The 19,751-nt window shown below is 34.0% G+C and overlaps 1 protein-coding gene across 1 annotated transcript in view; it reads left to right on the forward strand.

Moving 5' to 3' along the window:
• LOC106138730 (mucin-2) overlaps positions 1–16,342 on the forward strand; it is a 42,717-nt gene extending 26,375 nt beyond the window's left edge. Inside the window, exons 2-10 of the mRNA XM_060954586.1 lie at positions 3,363–3,596; positions 9,065–11,942; positions 12,272–12,510; positions 12,854–12,930; positions 13,031–13,403; positions 13,484–13,614; positions 13,693–13,842; positions 14,226–14,383; positions 14,789–16,342. Of these exons, the coding sequence (XP_060810569.1) occupies positions 3,521–3,596; positions 9,065–11,942; positions 12,272–12,510; positions 12,854–12,930; positions 13,031–13,403; positions 13,484–13,614; positions 13,693–13,842; positions 14,226–14,383; positions 14,789–14,912 (4,206 nt within the window). The 5' untranslated portion in view covers positions 3,363–3,520 and the 3' untranslated portion in view covers positions 14,913–16,342. The remainder of the gene's footprint in view (positions 1–3,362; positions 3,597–9,064; positions 11,943–12,271; positions 12,511–12,853; positions 12,931–13,030; positions 13,404–13,483; positions 13,615–13,692; positions 13,843–14,225; positions 14,384–14,788) is intronic.
• Positions 16,343–19,751: the final 3,409 nt, after the last annotated feature.

Raw genomic sequence — 19,751 nt, forward strand, 5'->3', positions numbered from 1 at the left:
CAAGTCTTTATCTATACATTAAACTTACGTAAAACATATTGTTCTTTGTGTCAAAAATGAAGTATGTAACGTTTCAATTAGGTATTCTGTTTCCTGAGTCCGTTCTTCAAAAAACGGTCCTCCACTGTCAGTTATGACTTAATGCCGACTTAACTAGGTTAAAGTTGTATAAAATTAAAATAAATTTCGCGTAATAGTCTGCAGTTTCATAACGCTGTTGTAGCTCTCCTGTTAACACAAAAATGTCGAAAATGAAATGCATATGGTTATTATTAGAATTTAAAGTTATTAAATTAGAAAAGAAGACATAAATAAGTTAGTAAATTTTTAGTAAAATTTTGAGTATTTTATACTTATACTTAATCCTATTGTTAGTACCTATTGTTATGTTTTGTCAATTTTTAAGATTTGTCTAAAATTTTAACAAACATAAGAACTTGTGGCATGTTACATGTAGACAGGTGTCGGCTATGACTGATCAAAAATTTTCAACACAATTATACTATATTACGAGTATCCTAAAAAAATATTATTCTCTTTTTGAAAATCAAACTTCACACATCGTACGTAGAGGGGCATGCAATGTGCAATGTTTACTAGAAACTGCGCGGCGAGCCGGAACGCGCCGCTTTCACAGACGCCGCCTGACGCACCGTGACGTCACGACACGTTTCACTGCAACCAATTGTCCAGCATTTCAACGCTGACAAAGAATTTTCTTTTGTGCCAGCATCAAAATAGTATTAATAGTTTCAGTTTATGTTTTGTTTTCTCTTATGTAATTCAGATAAAAAAAGATTTCATGATACTTTGCGAAAATATCTTGCTCAAAATGGTGCTCTGGTGGGATAAAATAATCTAATTTATTCAAATTCAATATTCCTTTTCTCGGTACATTATAAAATTCTCCTTCATGCCAAATTGTATGAAACTAAGCTAACTAATTTTCAATTTCATGTTTGTTTGTAGATTCAAGACACATACCAAAGGTCCACCTACGCAAATAGCATATAATATAAACTATAACGCTCTTCCTATATGCCAAATACTTCCCTATTTAAGAGCACAAGATACCACGGCGGAGTCAACATCTAAAACATACGCAAAAGGGATATAATTAGACTAGGGACCTCTAAATGTCTGTGACGGCACTTGCCTGCATTACCACAAAGGAGCCCTGATTGTGAAGCTATTTTGAAGTCTGACATTATCTTTGTACTCAGTAATTGCTCTGATGCCTGTCAGAATAATGGTAGAGCTTTGAAGTTCTAACTTGAACAAGATGGATGATAACAATGATGCAAATAAATCTGATATCAGACAAAACAAAGATTAAAATAGAAAAAATTTAACAATCGTAAGTGAATAATTGAAAGCATTTTTTAGTGATATCACCTTTATTTTATAATGCCCAATGGTCGACCATCCATTTCATGTTCACCAAATATAATACCTAATCCTAACCCCTCGCCCAAATAATGCTACTATATAATATAAAATGCAGTATGCTAGGCCTAACATAAATTTAAAAAACCGGCTTACGTATGATTCTATCAACCCGTTTGTTTCTTAATTTTTTTTATATTCACGTTTCTAATTGTTTATTGAAATCGACCAAAAATACAACGTTGCATGTCCAAACCTAATAAGTTAAGAGAAATTAATGAGATGGTGCTGTAGATAGACCAATATGTTTGTTGTATAGGAGCCCTTTAACAATTATTGTTACATAATTATTTATTTTGAAGGCAATGTACAAGTAAATATTCTGTGAAAATTTTAAGCGTCTACCTGTAACCTTTTTAAATATTGAGCAAAAAAAATAAGAAAAACCGACCTTTATTTTATCGGGATCCCCCTTAATATTGTTATTTTTAATTTTCAATATTCGTTGTTATAGCGGCAACGGAAATACATAATTAAAAATATTTCTGCTTTTTAACTATCACTGTTTATGAGAGTCAGCCTGGTGACAGACAGACGGAGAGACACAGAACACAGTATATTTAATAACGTATTTTTTGGGTAAAATAACCCTAAAAATACGTTATTAAATACATATATTAGTTGCTCTGAAACCTTAATAAAACTATAATGCTCTAAATAGAAGTAATGGTAAGTAAAACAATATGAATAGACTTTTTCTAAACCTATTTTTTTTTCTTTATTGATTTTGACGTGATTTAATTGCATGATCTTAAAGCTTAGTGTTTTTCATATGAACCGACAAAACAAAACATATTTTTTAACTATTATCAAATACATCAAATGAAATAATTGTATCTTTCTTAATTTAACGAGAAGAAACTTTTTCTTCCAAGAAAATTTAATTTAATAAGTACTTGAGACTAAAATTTTTCAAAGTGTTAAATATGTAGGTACCTACTAGGTATATATTATTTTTTTAAATTATTTTATTTGTAAGTATATTGATTAAAATAAACCTTTACCCTTAAATCTCCAAATCATTTTAAATACTTCGCGGTGATCATCATGAAGAACAACAAGGATTTTCTGCGCATGCGAAAATATGTTATTCAAGGTAGCCATGATCGTTTAGCCACCGCATTAAGGAATGGTTTCATTATGCATGCAGAATATTATAAGACAGCTGACGTCATTTTCTTATTACCTTCCATTGAAATAACTATCTAGGGTCCTATCATGTACAGTTTGTAATTGCTTGTCAGAAACTCTCTTAACATGTCTTATCTTTAACAGTAGCAGGCCCAAATTTATCAGAAACTAATTCTAAAGTAATCAAGATACCTGTCACCTCTACTCTCTACTTTGAATATACTGTAAATTTAGTTTCGGGTCAATTGATTAGTTGCGAAACTTTGGGCACGACGTCTAAATAGACGAAACTATTTACCAAATCAAGTATGGAGTTGGCGATTGTTTCATTTGCTTTGAATTTGTGCTTTCTACTTGTAAATATTTACCACTATCCCTCCCTAGGGATGTCGTAAGAGGTGATAAAAGTAAAGACAAAAATAACTATGTAGTTCCTTAAAAAATCACAAAAAGTTTTTTGTATTGTGTAATTGTGCAATATTGGGGTCAAGTGGGTAGAAAATAATTGTACCAATAGTGATGCCGATATCTATCTCAGTGGAGTACTTTTTAACATTTTGTGTTAAATATATGACTGGTGCAGACAAAGATGTGCAGAGATTAGCAAAATTTTTCCCGATATCAACTATTAGCATATTTATTTTAACAAACGTATTCCCTAAATTTAGTAATCATCATCCTTTGCATTTTTATCGATTGCACTCTCAGATATAATCGATTTTGTACTCAATTAAAAAAACTTACATTAATAAATATAAATTAATAAACTCTTTCATTTGTTTCAGATGTGACGTCGCTGCCAAAATGGTTAAAACGTAATCGAAATCTGTGCCAATTTCGTTGCCAAATATGAGGCTCTCAAGCTGGGGGATTGCCGATTTATTATAAAAATAAATTGATAGGAAGCCATCGTACTGATGATCCGGTGAAAATTAATTTAAAAATGGGACGTCGCCGTTGGAGGCTCGTGACAATCACGGCGTTCCTCCTATGTGTCATAAAAGAAACGCAATGTCAAGGTAAGTACTTACTACAATTATATGACAGCTGATTGAAGAAGCTAATGAAAGCTACGTCCACGTAATTACGTGAACGCATTTTTTGCAAAGTTAAACCATGAGATATTAGCTTTGTGTACTCTTCTCTTTTATGTTGCATTTTAAACATGACGGTAAAATATACACCTAGTGGAAATATGGTCTCTAAAAGAAATTTTAATTACTTAAGTTCTATCTATTTCACATCACATATTTTGTTACTACCGAATAAACATTCTACTGCACTACCAACTATAATTTACTTGTAATAACATATATACATTAATAGTAACGTTAGCTACGGATAGATGCGAGATTTTAGAAGAAACATAGGAAATATGGATATATATTGTATGGCAGGGCAGATCAATAGTTATTGACACATTAAATCTTTCATACAAATTATAAGGTTTCAGTCACCCGATAGGCACAGAAATAACTCGTATATAACAATTACTTGTATTATCAATACAATCCGCATAGAGGCAGTCTGAAGGAATTATATTCCGCTTGCTTAAACATCTATTGAACTTACCCTTGGGAGATTTACCCAGAATGTTATTGAGATACTGTTGATAAGGACGTGATTTCCTAAGGGAAGGCCGATAATAAGGAAGAGTATAGTGAAAGAAAAATGTCAGAACCCTTTATTCGATATTAGGAAATATCGATATAGGAGAAAAAACTATAGATAAAAGATAAGCTACATTGTATTTATTATACTCGTATCTATCAAGTAAATAATATTGGCTAAAGCTTTTAGATATAAAATAAAAACCTTGTTGTTGATACACTGCAATGCTTTTAAAGGCTAGATAACAACGATAATGGACTAAAAACCGCATACGGGCCATATTAAGAACAGTGTAGGTGGACATTGCTCGCCCACGAATCGCTATTTATTATTCAAGCCCGTGAGTATCCCGTGATCGCCTTTAAATTCTAGTCTTTGCCAGAATACCTATAAATCTCGCTTGACTCTGTGATAACGACGCTTCAAACTTAAAACAAGGTGAATGTTAAGTAAAAGAGCATTAATGTATCGCAAAGACATACATTTTATAACTTTGTTGTTACAATTGTACTCCTACATGGTTGCAGGTTTCGTCAAATGCATGAAAGTTTAAAATAAATAACAAAGTAAACTTTTGAAGTTAATAATGGATCATGCAGTATAAAATAATATACTAATGTTGTTTGTAATGCTAAAAGAAAGTTATTTTCTCTATTTTAACTTGGTTGCTCTCAAAGCAGTCTACCATATAAATTAAAGTGAACGACAAAGCCCTACTCTATCTTTCAACTGCAACGATTTCTTAATTCTAGACTCGAACCGACAATAAAGCTTAGCCAGGAACATAATAACGTTGTTCCAAGGATATTCTAGAAAATTGTTTCTAAAAGCAGCTTAGTCTATTAGCACGTGAGTGCACGCCACAGAAGAGAATTAAATTGAAAATACTAGAATCAGATAACGTCGCTGTTCGGAAAAAGTTTTTGATGTAATGAAAACCTTTTTTTTATTTAATAGGAAATGTTATTTTAATATTTATTTATGTGTATCTGGATTTTATTCTATATCTATGTATTTCAAATAAATTCATCTCTTTTTACTTAATTATTGTAAATTCGTCCACCAAAACTCTTTCGCAGAATGAAAACTTAAAAATGTATGTTCGTTCATGTATTTATAACGATGATCTCGACATTTATAAATATATTACTTACTCATAGCAAAGCCTTATAAAATCGTTAAATAATAACGCGGGATGCTAATAAATGTTGCCAGACTGCGAATAGGCCAGTATAACTATATTGCATTTAAAGCGACAAAGTCTAGGCAACAAATGGCAACAGACAAAATGTTGAGCAATATCAAGTACGAAAATTAGGTGACGGTCAGCAATAAAACCATAATAGGTACAGTGGGCCACATGGAAAAAGATATAACTTCCGTAGACATATTGAGAGTAGTATAATTTTAACGTGGTCCACTGCACATGATAGGTACCTACGTGGGTATATCTTATTGAAACGTTGGTGAGCGCACGTGAGTACCCAAACTAATTAGGGATGAGGAACTTTGTGGCTCGATAACTGTACCTGTTCCCTTTTCCTCTGAACGTGATAGTTTACGCTGTTATTAACAGCCCGTTATTTTATAATTAATATTGATGAAAACATTGAAACCTCTGAGATCTTAACGCATGATATCGCTTAACATTATAAACACTGGACAACAATTTATTGACAGAATAATTTAAGGTTTAACATGTATTGTAACGTCCTTCTGCTCCTTGTATTTCCATAAAGTTAACATTTAAAATAGTAGAAATTGTAATTATAAGATTATCATAGTAGTGCAGTAAAAAAAAACAAACTACGTTTGATTCAAGATAAATTTCAGATTCTATCTATTTCACCACCATTACAACGAATTGAATATCTTTACAAGTCGTTGTCCCTGGTAAATATATCATGACGTAACATACCCTAGGGCCCTGCTTACACTTAGTTACAAAATGATTTCCTTCTCAATGCTCCACGGACCTCAAGTTACTGAGCTCTAACGAAGCGAAAAGATTAATCCGACTCAGAGATAACTTTTCCATAACAGTTGGCAAACATTCGCGAATGTTGCTGTAAACATTTACTGCTCATATAAACGGGAAAGTTTCCACGCAATACATTTGGTGAATGTAATTAATTTTAATTGTTAACTGAGTTCATAAAATGGCGAGTAAAGAAACATACTTTAGTTTTATACTATTTACCTGGCTTTTTGGTATACAAAATTGTTAATGTACCTATATAAAATTCTCATGTCGCAATGTTCGTTCCCGTGCTCATCCGAAACGGCTTGACCGATTTTCATGAAATTTTGTGAGCATATTGAGTAGATCTGAGAATCAGTCAACATCTATTTTTCATACCCCTTAGTGATAAGGGTTTTCCATCCTTAACATTTTTTTAAATTTCTTTATTTTTTATTATGTCGCATTAAAAATACATACAACCCTAAATTTTTATCCTTTTATCACTAATCCCTATTTTTAATAGCCATTTTAGTAATTCAATCATTTTTCGTCACCGACTGACACGGCAAACGTTGTTTTGCCATATATATATATATATATATATGTTATGTACACCATATATATATACATAATACACCAAAGAAATCTTTTGTAAAATTGTACCGGCAGTGACCCAAATTGCTCACAGCGGGCATAAAAATATCATTTAGGCGCCCCGAACATAAGCGTTAACGCGTGACATAAATAACGTGTTTTAAAACAAAAATTTAATCCAGATATTTATGCTAAGCGGGACTCACACAAAGAGCCTTTGAGCCATATCCCATATCAAGCGCAGGCCAGCAGCAATGCCTGCCTAATTACATGCAATTTAGAGCATATGTTACCCTGATATTCTTTACAACAAATTGTTCTTACAAATATGTTTTACACAGCAAAATGGATCCTTTGAAATTTATCGTGTATAAAGAATGTTAGCAGTAATAACATTCGTCACCATTGTTTTTACATTAAAAGTATTTTGTAATTGACTGAAAATTAGGTTTCATATACATATAAGAATACATTTGGATAGTCATTTTGGGTAAAAGTTTTTACCAAACTTGTATTAGGTGGCCTTATTTCAATTTATTATATACTAATTAGATAATTAGCGCTGGTATAGCTAAATACTAAATCCTCATTTTAGAAACGGTATAATGTAACTTATTCAAAACACGATCTCCGCATACTTTGCGTAAGATCAATAACGACGATCAAAAATTGACACCGGGCTATGGCACCCGGCGGACCCCGGGGAAATCCGGCCGCAGCCAACTTAATCAGAGGAAAATATTGGAGAAATAAAGTATACAGTCCCTTCTTAATAAACCGGTCCCAATGGGATCCAGAAAACCCTGGATGTTATGGTTAGCTTGAGATACAGTTATTAATGTTGAAGGTGATAAATTTTACTGTCTTACGCTAAATGATAATAATATTTTTGAAATTGATGGATGAATTTAGGCACTTATAAATAGGTATTAGGCGAACAGAATGAATAAGAGTAAGGGCCGACATCGCCGTGTTTAAATTGACAAAAGCCCACGCGTCGATGAACTGAGAAAATTGTATCTTAAGACGCATGAGTACTCGATATCGATTTCCTATTATATTCAGCACTCAAGCACTGATGACGACCGCCCACCCTTCTTAATTAGGGATATGAACCGCAAGAAAGTAATTTCCTTGAGATTATCTTTCCGAACGATATAGAACCCCAAACCAGAGACGTAATAATAAACTGGAACGGTCATAAAAGAAGATTAGCCAAGCGTCTTTGCGCCTCCATCCAATATATTTTTCTTGAAAATATTTTCGGCTTAAGTGGCGGATACATGCAATCTTGCCGGGCTGCAACATAGAGAAAAATACAGAAATTCTACTACTGAATTTCATTAAGCAAATAGTTGACGAAAGCGCAAGAGACAAATGTTAGGAGACACATAACATTTGTCTGCCGAGCAGAAAATTTTCTATTAGCTTGACTTATTATTCATTGTTTTTATTTGGCACTAGTCGAAAATGGAAACTTTGAAGATAATATTTTCACTTGTTTCATGTGGTATTTAATTAATATGACGAGGCAATCGCCAACAAAATCTGAAAATAATAAAAGCGTATTCAAACAGAATTTAAATTGGATTGCACTCCCAGTTCACGACTGACGTAACACGAACATATGTGCATAATTTTACAACACACTTACTGCATACATACATACATACATACATATGATCACGTCTATATCCCTTGCGGGGTAGACAGAGCCAACAGTCTTGAAAAGACTGAATGGCCACGTTCAGCTATTTGGCTTAATGATAGAACCGAGATTCAAATAGTGACAGGTTGCTAGCCCATCGCCTAAAAGAAGAATCCTAAGTTTATAAGCCTATCCCTTAGTCGCCTTTTACGACATCCATGGGAAAGAGATGGAGTGGTCCTATTCTTTTTTGTAATAGTGCCGGGAACCACACGGCATCACTTACTGCAACACTAGAGTATTGCATATTTTATACAACAACGACAAGCAATTATAATTTTTACGTTTAACTGAAATTAACACAAACTTTGTATAAAGATGAACTTAAAAATTCTCTCTTAATTTCATCATAAGAGTTACATCAAGCAATTACACAAACCGAAAATGACTATTCAGATCCATAGTTGCTAACCTTTTTCGTTGGATCATAGCGTGTTCATGATAAAATTCTTAATTATTTTTTGCGTTGCTGTAGAAGTTCTTCGATAAGACAAAAGGCGCAGCCTTGGTTTCTCCCCAAAGGGAAGAAAAGAATGAAGTTGACTGACAATTCCGTATTATTGAGAAGTTAATTTTTTTTTTTAAATCCATATACAATCGTTTTGTTTCAGATGAAAACAACTATTACTACACACCGGTAGAAAGAAATTTTGCTCAAGTTCAACCACCTTTATTTCCAAACAGCCGTCCACCGACGTTCTTTGAACAGGATAATAATTTTAGATCACCACCTGTACCACAAACGCTGCACAATGATGGCCACGTGAGATTTCCTAGTCCGAACTATAATCAAAATCCGTCACCATTTCAATTACCCACCGGTAGAAGTCAAGCCGGGACACCATATTATCTAAATCAAGCCGACTTTAGTCCAGCGCAGAGACAAAGATTTCGACCAGCGTTACCTTTTAATTTTCAAACAGTTCATCCAGCCTCTACGAAAAGGCCAGAAGTATCTCAAATACATTCGTTAGCATATCAAAATGATCCATCTAAACCAGAGACATTTTTGGGACAAATTACATTAAATAATCCTGATATTGACTTTTTACAAAGCAACAGATTTAAAAATATACCATTTGATAACAATAGCTTAAAGAGTAATGGACAAAGTGGGCACATCATGCATGATGAAGATATTGATAACGATAATCAAGATATCTTTGAACATCACCGAGTCACTACTTATAATCCAAGTCGGTTGACTAATAGACCAAATACTGGTTTAAAACCAAAAACTACTCACTTTCCAAGTTATGATGCTTCCCTTGATGAAAACCTGAATTTCAGGAGCTCTCAAAATAAAGAATTAGAAAGAAACAATTATAAGATACACAAGACAAATCCTATATTATACCACAGTTCTTCAACCGAATACAAAGCACTTCTCGATCTCGAACCTCTACTTGAGGACGATATAAGTGATATCAGTTCATTCAGAGAATTAATGAAAAATAAACAAGCCTCTTTTGATGTCCAGGTAATTAAATCCAATCAAAGTGAAAATTTTGAATTAGAATCAGCCAATGACAACAAACCAGATGCAAGTTCGATGAATACTGATAATGTTTCAAAGACTCCTGAATTAGTTCAACCACGCATCACATCAACTTCCACGTCAACAACAGAAAAATCAGATGACAATCACGATGATAACGAAAGTCATGAAGTAGAAGGAGATGAGTATGAGTATTACGATGAAACTGATGAAGCTGAAATAAAACCAACAACTCAAACTTCCCACGTTGAAACCGCAACAGATTTTTATGATGAATATGACTCCACTGAAGAACATGAAAAAGTTACAGAAGAGGCCAAGACAAACGCAACAGAGTCATTTGACGTATTAGTGATGAAACCTGGTAATAATACAATGGTTAAAGATGATAATTTTAAACACTTTATTGATTCTACTGTAATTGATCAAAATGACCGAGTAATCCCAGATACTACGTCTGCTATTGTAAATGATTCAGCAATAACTAGTGAAGAAGTTACTTCTGTTGAATCACCATCCATTTTAGGACAGGAAGTTGTATCCGTAGTTACTACAAAAAGCGTTGTTAATGGTACTATATCTATACCTGATGTTACATTTGCTCCTAGTACTGCTAAAATTTCTGTAGATACGGAATCAAAATTCTCATCTACTGAATCCTCAGATGAAAAAACAGTTCATGTAACTACAGATAATGTCATAGTTGTAGCTTCAGTTCAGACAAGTAGAAGTGTATCAGGAGCGCGTTTTTTGCCTTTTGCACCCGTGGGCCAAGAAGATAAAAAACAAATTTTAGATGAGGGAACCGAAGATGAAAATTATGAACCAGTTACGAAAGATCCAGGATCAGATATAAGTAACTTAAATAATTCCTCCTCTACCGAAAATATTAATGATAAATTAGATAGCATCCAGTCAGAACTATCAAGTGCAGTTTTGTCTGGAACATTAGACAAGCAAAATAAGAATATTGAATTGATAACAGAATCTACATCTGAACAAACTATAAGAACAACAACTACCTCGACTACAACGACGACCACAACCACTACCACCACAGCTCCACCTAATGTATTTACTCTGAAGAGCACTCAACCTACAACCTCAACAGAAAGATCATCACCTGATCCACTGCCGGTTTTGATAAAAAAATTTACACCACGAGTGACAACTTCTACAACTCCCAAACCAAGAAAGAAACTTGTTACAGTAATGGATGATTTAGCAGGTTTATTACCTCCAGGTTATAGACCCAGGACATCCTTTAAAGATAAACGTACAAGTACTACTACTTCCACAACAACAACGACTACAACAAATTCACCAACAATAGCTGTAGAAGAGCCAAATGGCACACAAGGTCGATCTTCAGGTATTAATGCTAAAAACAGAGTAATAGTGCTAGATGTTAAGTCGTTACTTCCTAAGGAATATAAACCCAAAGAAAAATCGCAAGATGACCTCATCAAAAAGTTCCAAAAAGATGACGTTAGTAAATTACTACCACCAGGGTATAAAAACTCGATGGAAGTTTCAAATACAAAAGAGACAGCATTGGACATTTTGAATAAAACTGAAAAAGTAGATATTTCTGCTTTCCTTCCAAAAGGCTTTAAATTAAATACCTCAACGTCTTCAACAGAAAACCCTAAAATTGAAGCAAAATTACCAATAAAAGCTGAACCTATAGATATTACTGCATTTTTACCACCAGGGTTTAAACTAAATTCAACCGATGGTGACAGCAAAGCATCACTAATACCAAAAATCAAAATTGCTGACGTATCAAGCTTATTACCACCTGGCTTTAAGATTAACAGTACAGAGGAGCCAGTGGTAGCTATAACAACAACCAAAGCTCCTGGTGGAATTAAACTAGTATTTCCATCTAGACCAGGTAGTAAATCAACAAGGAAATCGACTCCCAAACCAAGTGGTAGCCTTGGTCCAATGCCAGTAACCCCAAAGATCCAAAAAGGATGGCCGACAAGGTAATTTGTGATATAAATATATTTTTATTATTTATGTATTCATTGTATGTATGTAATCACGTTAAAATAATCACGTCTAAATCCCTTGCGGGATAGACATAGCCAACAGTCTTGAAAAGACCACGTTCAGCTGTTTGGCTTAATGATAAAAATGAGATTCAAATAGTGACAGATTGCTTGCCCATCGCCTAAAAGTAGAATCCCAAATTTATAAGCCTAACCCTTTGTCACCTTTTACGACATCCATGGCAACGAGATGAAGTGGCCCTATTCTTTTTTCTATAAGTGCCGGGAACGTTACATTTGTATATATACACCTTCAATTCCAGAGCATCAACGGAATTCACTGGCTGGCCTTCACCTTCTACAACTCCTTTCTCAATTGAGAAGTTACTTGAAGCTCAAAGAAACGCTACTGCCACTAGCCCTATGTCAGAATATAGTACCGAACCTACAACCAGGCGCATAACAACCACGACCACGACCACACCAGCCCCTCCTCCGTCGACAACTCCTGGTGTATGCCGAAAAGAATGCGATATAGCAGCTACTATTAAAATTGTTGCAGGTACGAATTAATATTTCTACAATACTTCAATTTACTCTTTATTTTTTTTTTATATTTACTGCTTTAATTTACATATCACATAGTCATTACGGGGTGAACAGAGCGAACAATAATTTTATAACTGGAATAGCCACGTTCAGTTTTATGGCTTGATAATGAAATTGAAATTTAAATAGTGACAGGTTGCTAGCCCGTCGCCTAAAAGTAGAATGCCAATTTTATTAGCATCTTCCTTGATAAACTTTTTTACGAATAACCTGCATGGGAAGAGAAGTGCTGGTACCCACTGTTTTTTTTACTTTCATTAATTTGGAATATTTTTTATAATATTTTTTGTTCGTAGGAGTTCAATGGATACCAGAGTTATTAGATCGTCATACAGATGAATGGCAACATTTAGCTAATGAAGTCAAAGATGAGGTGAGTACGGTCCCACTAAAATTGAGATTTTTATTACGATTATTATTTCTGTACACATATTTAATTTTTGTAAATTATAACAATTGTGTCATTATTGCAGTTGAATTCCGTTTACTCAAAATCAGATGTTTTGAAAAAGTGGTATAAGAATATTCGCATTGATGGGTTCAGTCCTGGATCTGTACTTGTCGACTATTTTATTGAGCTCAATGACGTCAGTGAGAGGATTGATACGATAGATTTAAAGAAAATGTTCCATCGCTCTCTCCACGAAGCTAAACCTGGTTCCGTAGTGGAAACAGTAACAGAAGAATCGATGACCTCATTTGATCCTGACATGATGATGGGAGATCAACCTGAGGAGGATAGGATGAAAAAAAGCAATGAAAAGATGACTAAGACTATTGACAAATCTGCTGGAAAACTGGAAATCGGAAAGTTTATTATGGATCCCGCATATACTGAATTCATTGGTAAGTCAAAAGAAAATATGATATCTCATTTGGTAATTTAACAAATTTCCCATTTAACATATTGTTTATGCGGTTTTCAGTTTTACCGAAAAGGGGAGAGCTGAAGCCAAAAGAGCCTGAAGAAGAATCGTTCCTTCCTCAATGGGGTATTGCTGTGATTGTAATAGCACTCGCATCTCTTCTCTTCGTTGTTATTTTCGGAGTCACAGTGGTATGTTTCCCTACTTATACATTTGAAGGTACTGTAAAATCTTATATTCGTACTAAACATGTTTATGTTACGTTTTAGCTGGTGAACCGTCAGAAGAACGCTAAAGCGAAGGCGCCAATACCACTCAGTGAGGACATGCTTCGGGAACTGGACAAAAGTCATATGGGAGGTTTTGATGATATGCACCAATTGAAGGAGAGAGAACTGCCTTATCTTCCAACAGGAAAGGTATTCTAGCCATATAATTATAATATTTTCATGTGTTTGAAGTTTATTATTCACTAAGTAAATACTCAAAATTAAATTTTTCTTCATTATTATGCGTTCCATTGAAATTGTTAAGATTTCTTGTGAACGATTAATAATATTCCTTTACCTTAAAAAAAAGAAAGATTAATAATTAACTTAAAATAGTTAATATATGTTTATAATAATACTCAATGAAAATATGCACGATTCGAAATTCAAAATTTACAACAATATTTAAAACATTACAGGTAACTAAAAGTAATATTCAAAAATTCTTTGACAGTTTACAGTTTCGCATTATCGTATTTGTAAATATTTTTAGTTAAGAGTTATATTTCACTAATATCTTTTTAAAACTGTAGCGCATGTCCACTGCCTTCATTGAGCAGCTGGCGTATCCTAATCCCGGGGACTCCTGGAGATCAGAATGGACGCCGCAGATGCAGAAGTATATGCAGCATTACACTCCAGACTCGGGCCGGGGGTCGCAGATATACGGAGCGGCTGGAAATGCGTATGGGTAAATAATTTATTAAGTCTTTTCATACTATTATGATATACGTTAACTGATCAGATTCTTTTCAAGAAAATAAATATACAATTAAACTATACTTATAATAAAATTACACAATAAAACAAATAATTGACTTTCGAATCACATTATTAATGTTATTAACAAAACATGTAACTATGGTACCTTCCATATGGTGGAAAGGTTTGATAAGTTACCTGACACCGCCGTATGTTTATTTAAGGCATTTTTGAGAGTTGTTTAGCTTTTTCCCTTTACTCGCCTTCTACAATAGACATGAGAAGATGATAGGACAGTTGCTATCTTTACATACATGTGTTATCACGTATTGCTACTGTACTACTATCGCTGCATTGTATCAGAAATGAACAGGATTTTTTGTTTTATTGGCAGGTACGCCGGTGGTTCCCAGCTGTACGGCCAGACCGGTGGAGGCTCTCAGGTGTACGGCTACACCGGCGAGTACCCGCGATCCCACTACGGCCGGCGCCGCTCAGACTACGATAGCAACTTCTAGAACCAAATAGAACATCTTCGCGAGAATCAATACTCTCTTTGACAATATTAAATCCTCTCTAACCTCAAAAATTCAAAAGTAATTTCGCCCCATAGGTTGCTCAGCTAATATTACAGTCATTTCGAACATCAGCAACAGGTTGTGAAATAAGTTTATCATCGACGTCATCATAGTCAAAAATAGTATCGTATTTCAGAATTTTTACATACGTATTTTATAATAATTCATGATATTTTTAAAAGCTTTTTAGTCCGGCCTATATGGACAATTTACGAGTATAAAGTGCCAACCGAAATATTTACGTTGCGATTCGAATACGAATAAAACCAGACATTTTATAATAAAAATAGTTTTAAAAATTATCTGCCAAAATATATAACTATACGACTGATTGTGAGATGTAAATAATATAGAATAAGAACTCACTAATATTGTAAGTCGAAATTAGTAGTAATAAAGCCTTGATTGAACATTCGTGCGACTATTACGAATAGAGAAATTTAATCTGTAGGAATTTGATTCCTAAAATAATAGTAAGTATATGAATAATGGAATAAAATAAAGATAATCGCACGCATGTACCGATCGTTGGCAACAAAGTAAATATTTCTGTAGATATCTCTTTGCATCTGTATTTGCTCAGAACCTGTAGTGGAGCGTCAGTGGGCCGCGTGTGAGCGTTAGACGCTTCGATGTGCCAAATGTTCGTTCGTCTTTGTGTGTAAATAAATACGTATAATGTTTACTTCGCATAGATATCAATATTGTTTTTAGGTGCATTATTGCCTCTGTTGGGCTTCTATGGCTTTTTCTAGCTGACTTTTAAATGTAGTAGTTCACAAGGAAAACATTACCATCACGAGTTTTTAAGAATTCATGCAGAATGCTCTCGAGTAAAATGAAAGCGCAGTTGATGTATTGAATGAAATTAAAAAATTAAAACACTGCCACATCTATTGTTTAATGAAAGTGTCGTTATGCTTGTTACATTTACTATTCCGCAATTAATTAGAGAGTAGTTTACATATTTATTTAACTGCACCTGATAGAGGTTTGTATGATAGGTGGGGGAGCTCCACTTTGCAGGTGTGTGCTAGGCCTAACGCTACAAGTTGTGGTCATACTTAGCAAGTTGTAATTAGCAGGAAATAAACACTACCCATATGGCTTATGATACATCAAACATTTTCGGTATTTTTTTCAGCACGTTTAATATTAATTACTTAATCCGATATTCGATATTTGCGATGATGAATTACGTAAACGTTGTCGCTCGTAATTTGTAAATTTCTGAAATAATGTTCATAATAATTATGTGCTTACCTACCAATTAGTATAAGTACACTTAGTTGCATGAAAATTCGTGTATATAAATCAAATTTTTGTACATGTAGATTTTTAATTTAATTATTGAATTATTTAGTGACAAATTAAATCATTAAGATCCTGAATATAGATTTAAAATGTGAATATCGTCGTTTTTATTCAATAGCCTTATAGCCTACCATTGAAACGTTCTGACATTAACTCTGGTTCCGTATTCAATAGTAAGACTCAATGTTGAACCCAGGATGGACTATAATTCAGGAGTAGGAAAATCAGATACATCATTTAGTAAGCGACTGCCGCGGATCCTGATAACATAGAAACTTGACCTTGGATTATGTGTACCGTATATAAAAGTTTCCTAAAAATGCAATTTTCTTAAAAATGTCTCATCCAATGATGTCTAAAATACCTAAAAAAAGTTCTTAACTGGCACCTGGCTGCACTGATGTTCGAACCCGGTCCATCGCTTAAAAGTCCAATACGTTTATCACTGGTCCAACAACGATAGTTTAGACCACAATATTTCTCTTAATAAAACTTACAATAAACACATCCCGACCATATGCTTTTCATCGTGTGTTCACCTTAACAAAATACTCAAAGGTGACATCAACATGAAAATAGGCCATGAAATTACGAAAGTTACTACTGACAAGCTCATCCGGACTTATTAATTATTCCGGCAGGCGTCCATTTTGTTATCTTTATTTTGCATTCCCAATGAAAGTTCTCCGCTGTTGAGATGAGTTTCTTGCCGCCCGAGGTGACAATTTGCCACCTATTTGATGAGAGACGGGAAAATTAGGTATTCTACCTATATAGTGGCCGTTGGAAGGGGAAGGCCTGGACAAAAGTACCTTGATGAAATTGGGAACGTTCTAAGGGAGAGTCAGGTATGTCTACGCCGATGAACTTGTATGGAAAAATTTATATACATATAAATTTGTGTTGATGAAGCAAAAAAGCATCAGGGGACGTGTCATCAAGTGAATAGATATACTCTCTGCCTATCTTTCCGGAAAAAGTCGTGCTCATGAACAATATTTAAACAAAACCTGTCCGCCCTTGTCCGAGACCGAAAAACCCTTTTTTTTAAATTGGTATACACGTGGATTTTCCCGCATACACAAATGCAAAAAAAATGACAGCATCGTTCTGGCGACCAACGAGCGACAAAGAAAATCGGCACTTGTTCGTGAAAAGGTACGAGTACATTAGTGTTTCTTTATAAGTTACCGTATATTATATTTTTACCGGGGTTATTTTTATAGGTACCAAGCGGTATATCCACTGAGCTTGATAAGGCCTTATCATCTCTCTTATTCTATTATTACAGGAAACCAAAGAGATAGAAAGAGAGGCCTGGTCAACAATGCTAAATAATAGTGAAGACACCAAAAAATCTATCAAGCATACCAAACATGCCGTTCGCGGGGCAGAGCTTTCGTTTCATAATTTGTATTTAGTTAATTATTTGTATATAATAACTCGTATACAAACACAAATTGTGGATTTCCCAGTTAATGGACATGGAAAAGCTGACGCCACCATAATTAGCTGATAGGCAACAAAACCCACACAAAGTGATTGCCGGACCTGCCTGATTGTAGTCATTAACGGGTGTGCTCGACGCTATGCATGATACATATGTAGTGTTTCTATAAACCAGTTAATTTGTGAAAGAAGCTACAGTTATTATTTCTTGAAAAATTATGATGTATAAAAAAAATATATAATTATATATAATTGGACACTGATTGACTGATATATTAACGCACAGCCAGATTTGAAATTTGGCATGAAGGTTCAAAGCATATTACTAAGGGAGATATTTCCACGGGAACGGAAATGATCGATCGATCTTTGACTATATTTTTTATTACATGAGTACCTATAATTGTTGGAATATAAAGAAACGTTTAAAAAATCTTAACTTATAAGAAATCTAAAGAGCCTCGTTATCTAAAAATAATGTATCCAAGTATTTTATAATTAGTAGGTACGATGTTAATGTTCCTACTTATATTTCAAAGATTTTGTTTTACAATTTGATCAAAGTCATTCACTCTTTCAAATCAATGCCCAAATCATCAAATATATCGAATATGCTCAAAATATCAAATATTTATCAAAAGCCGTGTTATTGGCTTTCAACATTTAAAACCTTTATTTTCCAATGCCTGACTACTGAATTTTGTTTTCGATTTGTGTGATACGCCGTCCGTTTCTCAGCCCCAAACGTATAGCGGGCCATTCCACCCACATTACTATTGAAATAAAACAAGGCCTAACACATGGCCATAATTTTACATGGACGTGGGTGCTGTGAAACCACAATAAAATCTACATGTCAATAGTCTGCAAAATTTTAAAAAACTATCTACTGGTTTTTTGCTATTTACATTCGATGAATACGTATTGTTTTTATTTTTGTGTTTTCAAATAACGCCGAACATGGTATTATGCGAGTGTACTAACTATATGGCACAAGTATTAACTGATTCCATTCCCTTCCATAGGGAGGTCAGGGTCCATCTATAACCACGATATGCAGTTAATAAGTCAAGTTTTTACACAAAGCGACTTCTGTCTGACCTATGCAACTTTCAAAGAAACCTTACCCAGTTTGGCTAATTCCTTTGATTGTATTATATTAAAGTATTCACACTAATGTAGTATGTAACTCAGAAAAGCTTCATTGGAACATAGCCACGTTCGAACTTTGTACCAGGTACGCTTTTAAACCACTGGACACCATGAATACCTAGTGCCTTCATGATTAAGCCGATGCTCCAAGACGACAGAGCACAGCTTTGCTTTATTAAAATGAAAGGAATTGATAAAGAAAATATTTAGTAAGCTTTGTTTTTTATTTTTAATTTAAGTAGGAATAATTCTGCTATGCCAGGACCACACCTTTTTGAGTGAATGGCAATATTCTACTTCTGACAGTATGTAAAGGACGTAAAGCTCTTTCCATCTGTAGAATACGTAAATAGTCTAAACATTAAACCTACCTACATCAGAAAGCTTTAGATATTAATATATAACATAGGTTTTTTAAATTTATATACTTGTTATGAAACATTCTGTAGCTGTGCTGTATTCAAAGTAACAAATATATTAACCTGAGTATGAAAAAAGGAAAACTTCGTCGTAGCTCACGAACTAAGTAGGAAAATGTTGCCTGTAGGTAACCATAAAACTTTAGGGTAATGCAGCCCCTCGTAAAATAACATTGATTTCTTACAAGCTTCCGATCATTGCTTTCTGTTATAAATATACATTTAGTGTAAAGAAGATAGGTAGGTTATCTAGCACGGATTTGTAAAAAAAAATACTGATATCTATATTTAAAAAATATATACTTTGTTTGTACTGAAGTTACACAAATTATATAAGTGAAAAGATATGTACCTTCAGAATAAAACCACTACTTTCATCATCCATGCTCCATCTTTCCCACGGATGTCGTAAAACGCGACTTATAGATAGGCATAAAAACTTGGG

The sequence above is a fragment of the Amyelois transitella genome, chromosome 4 (assembly GCF_032362555.1).
Source record: "Amyelois transitella isolate CPQ chromosome 4, ilAmyTran1.1, whole genome shotgun sequence".
Classification (NCBI taxonomy): Eukaryota; Metazoa; Arthropoda; class Insecta; order Lepidoptera; family Pyralidae; genus Amyelois; species Amyelois transitella.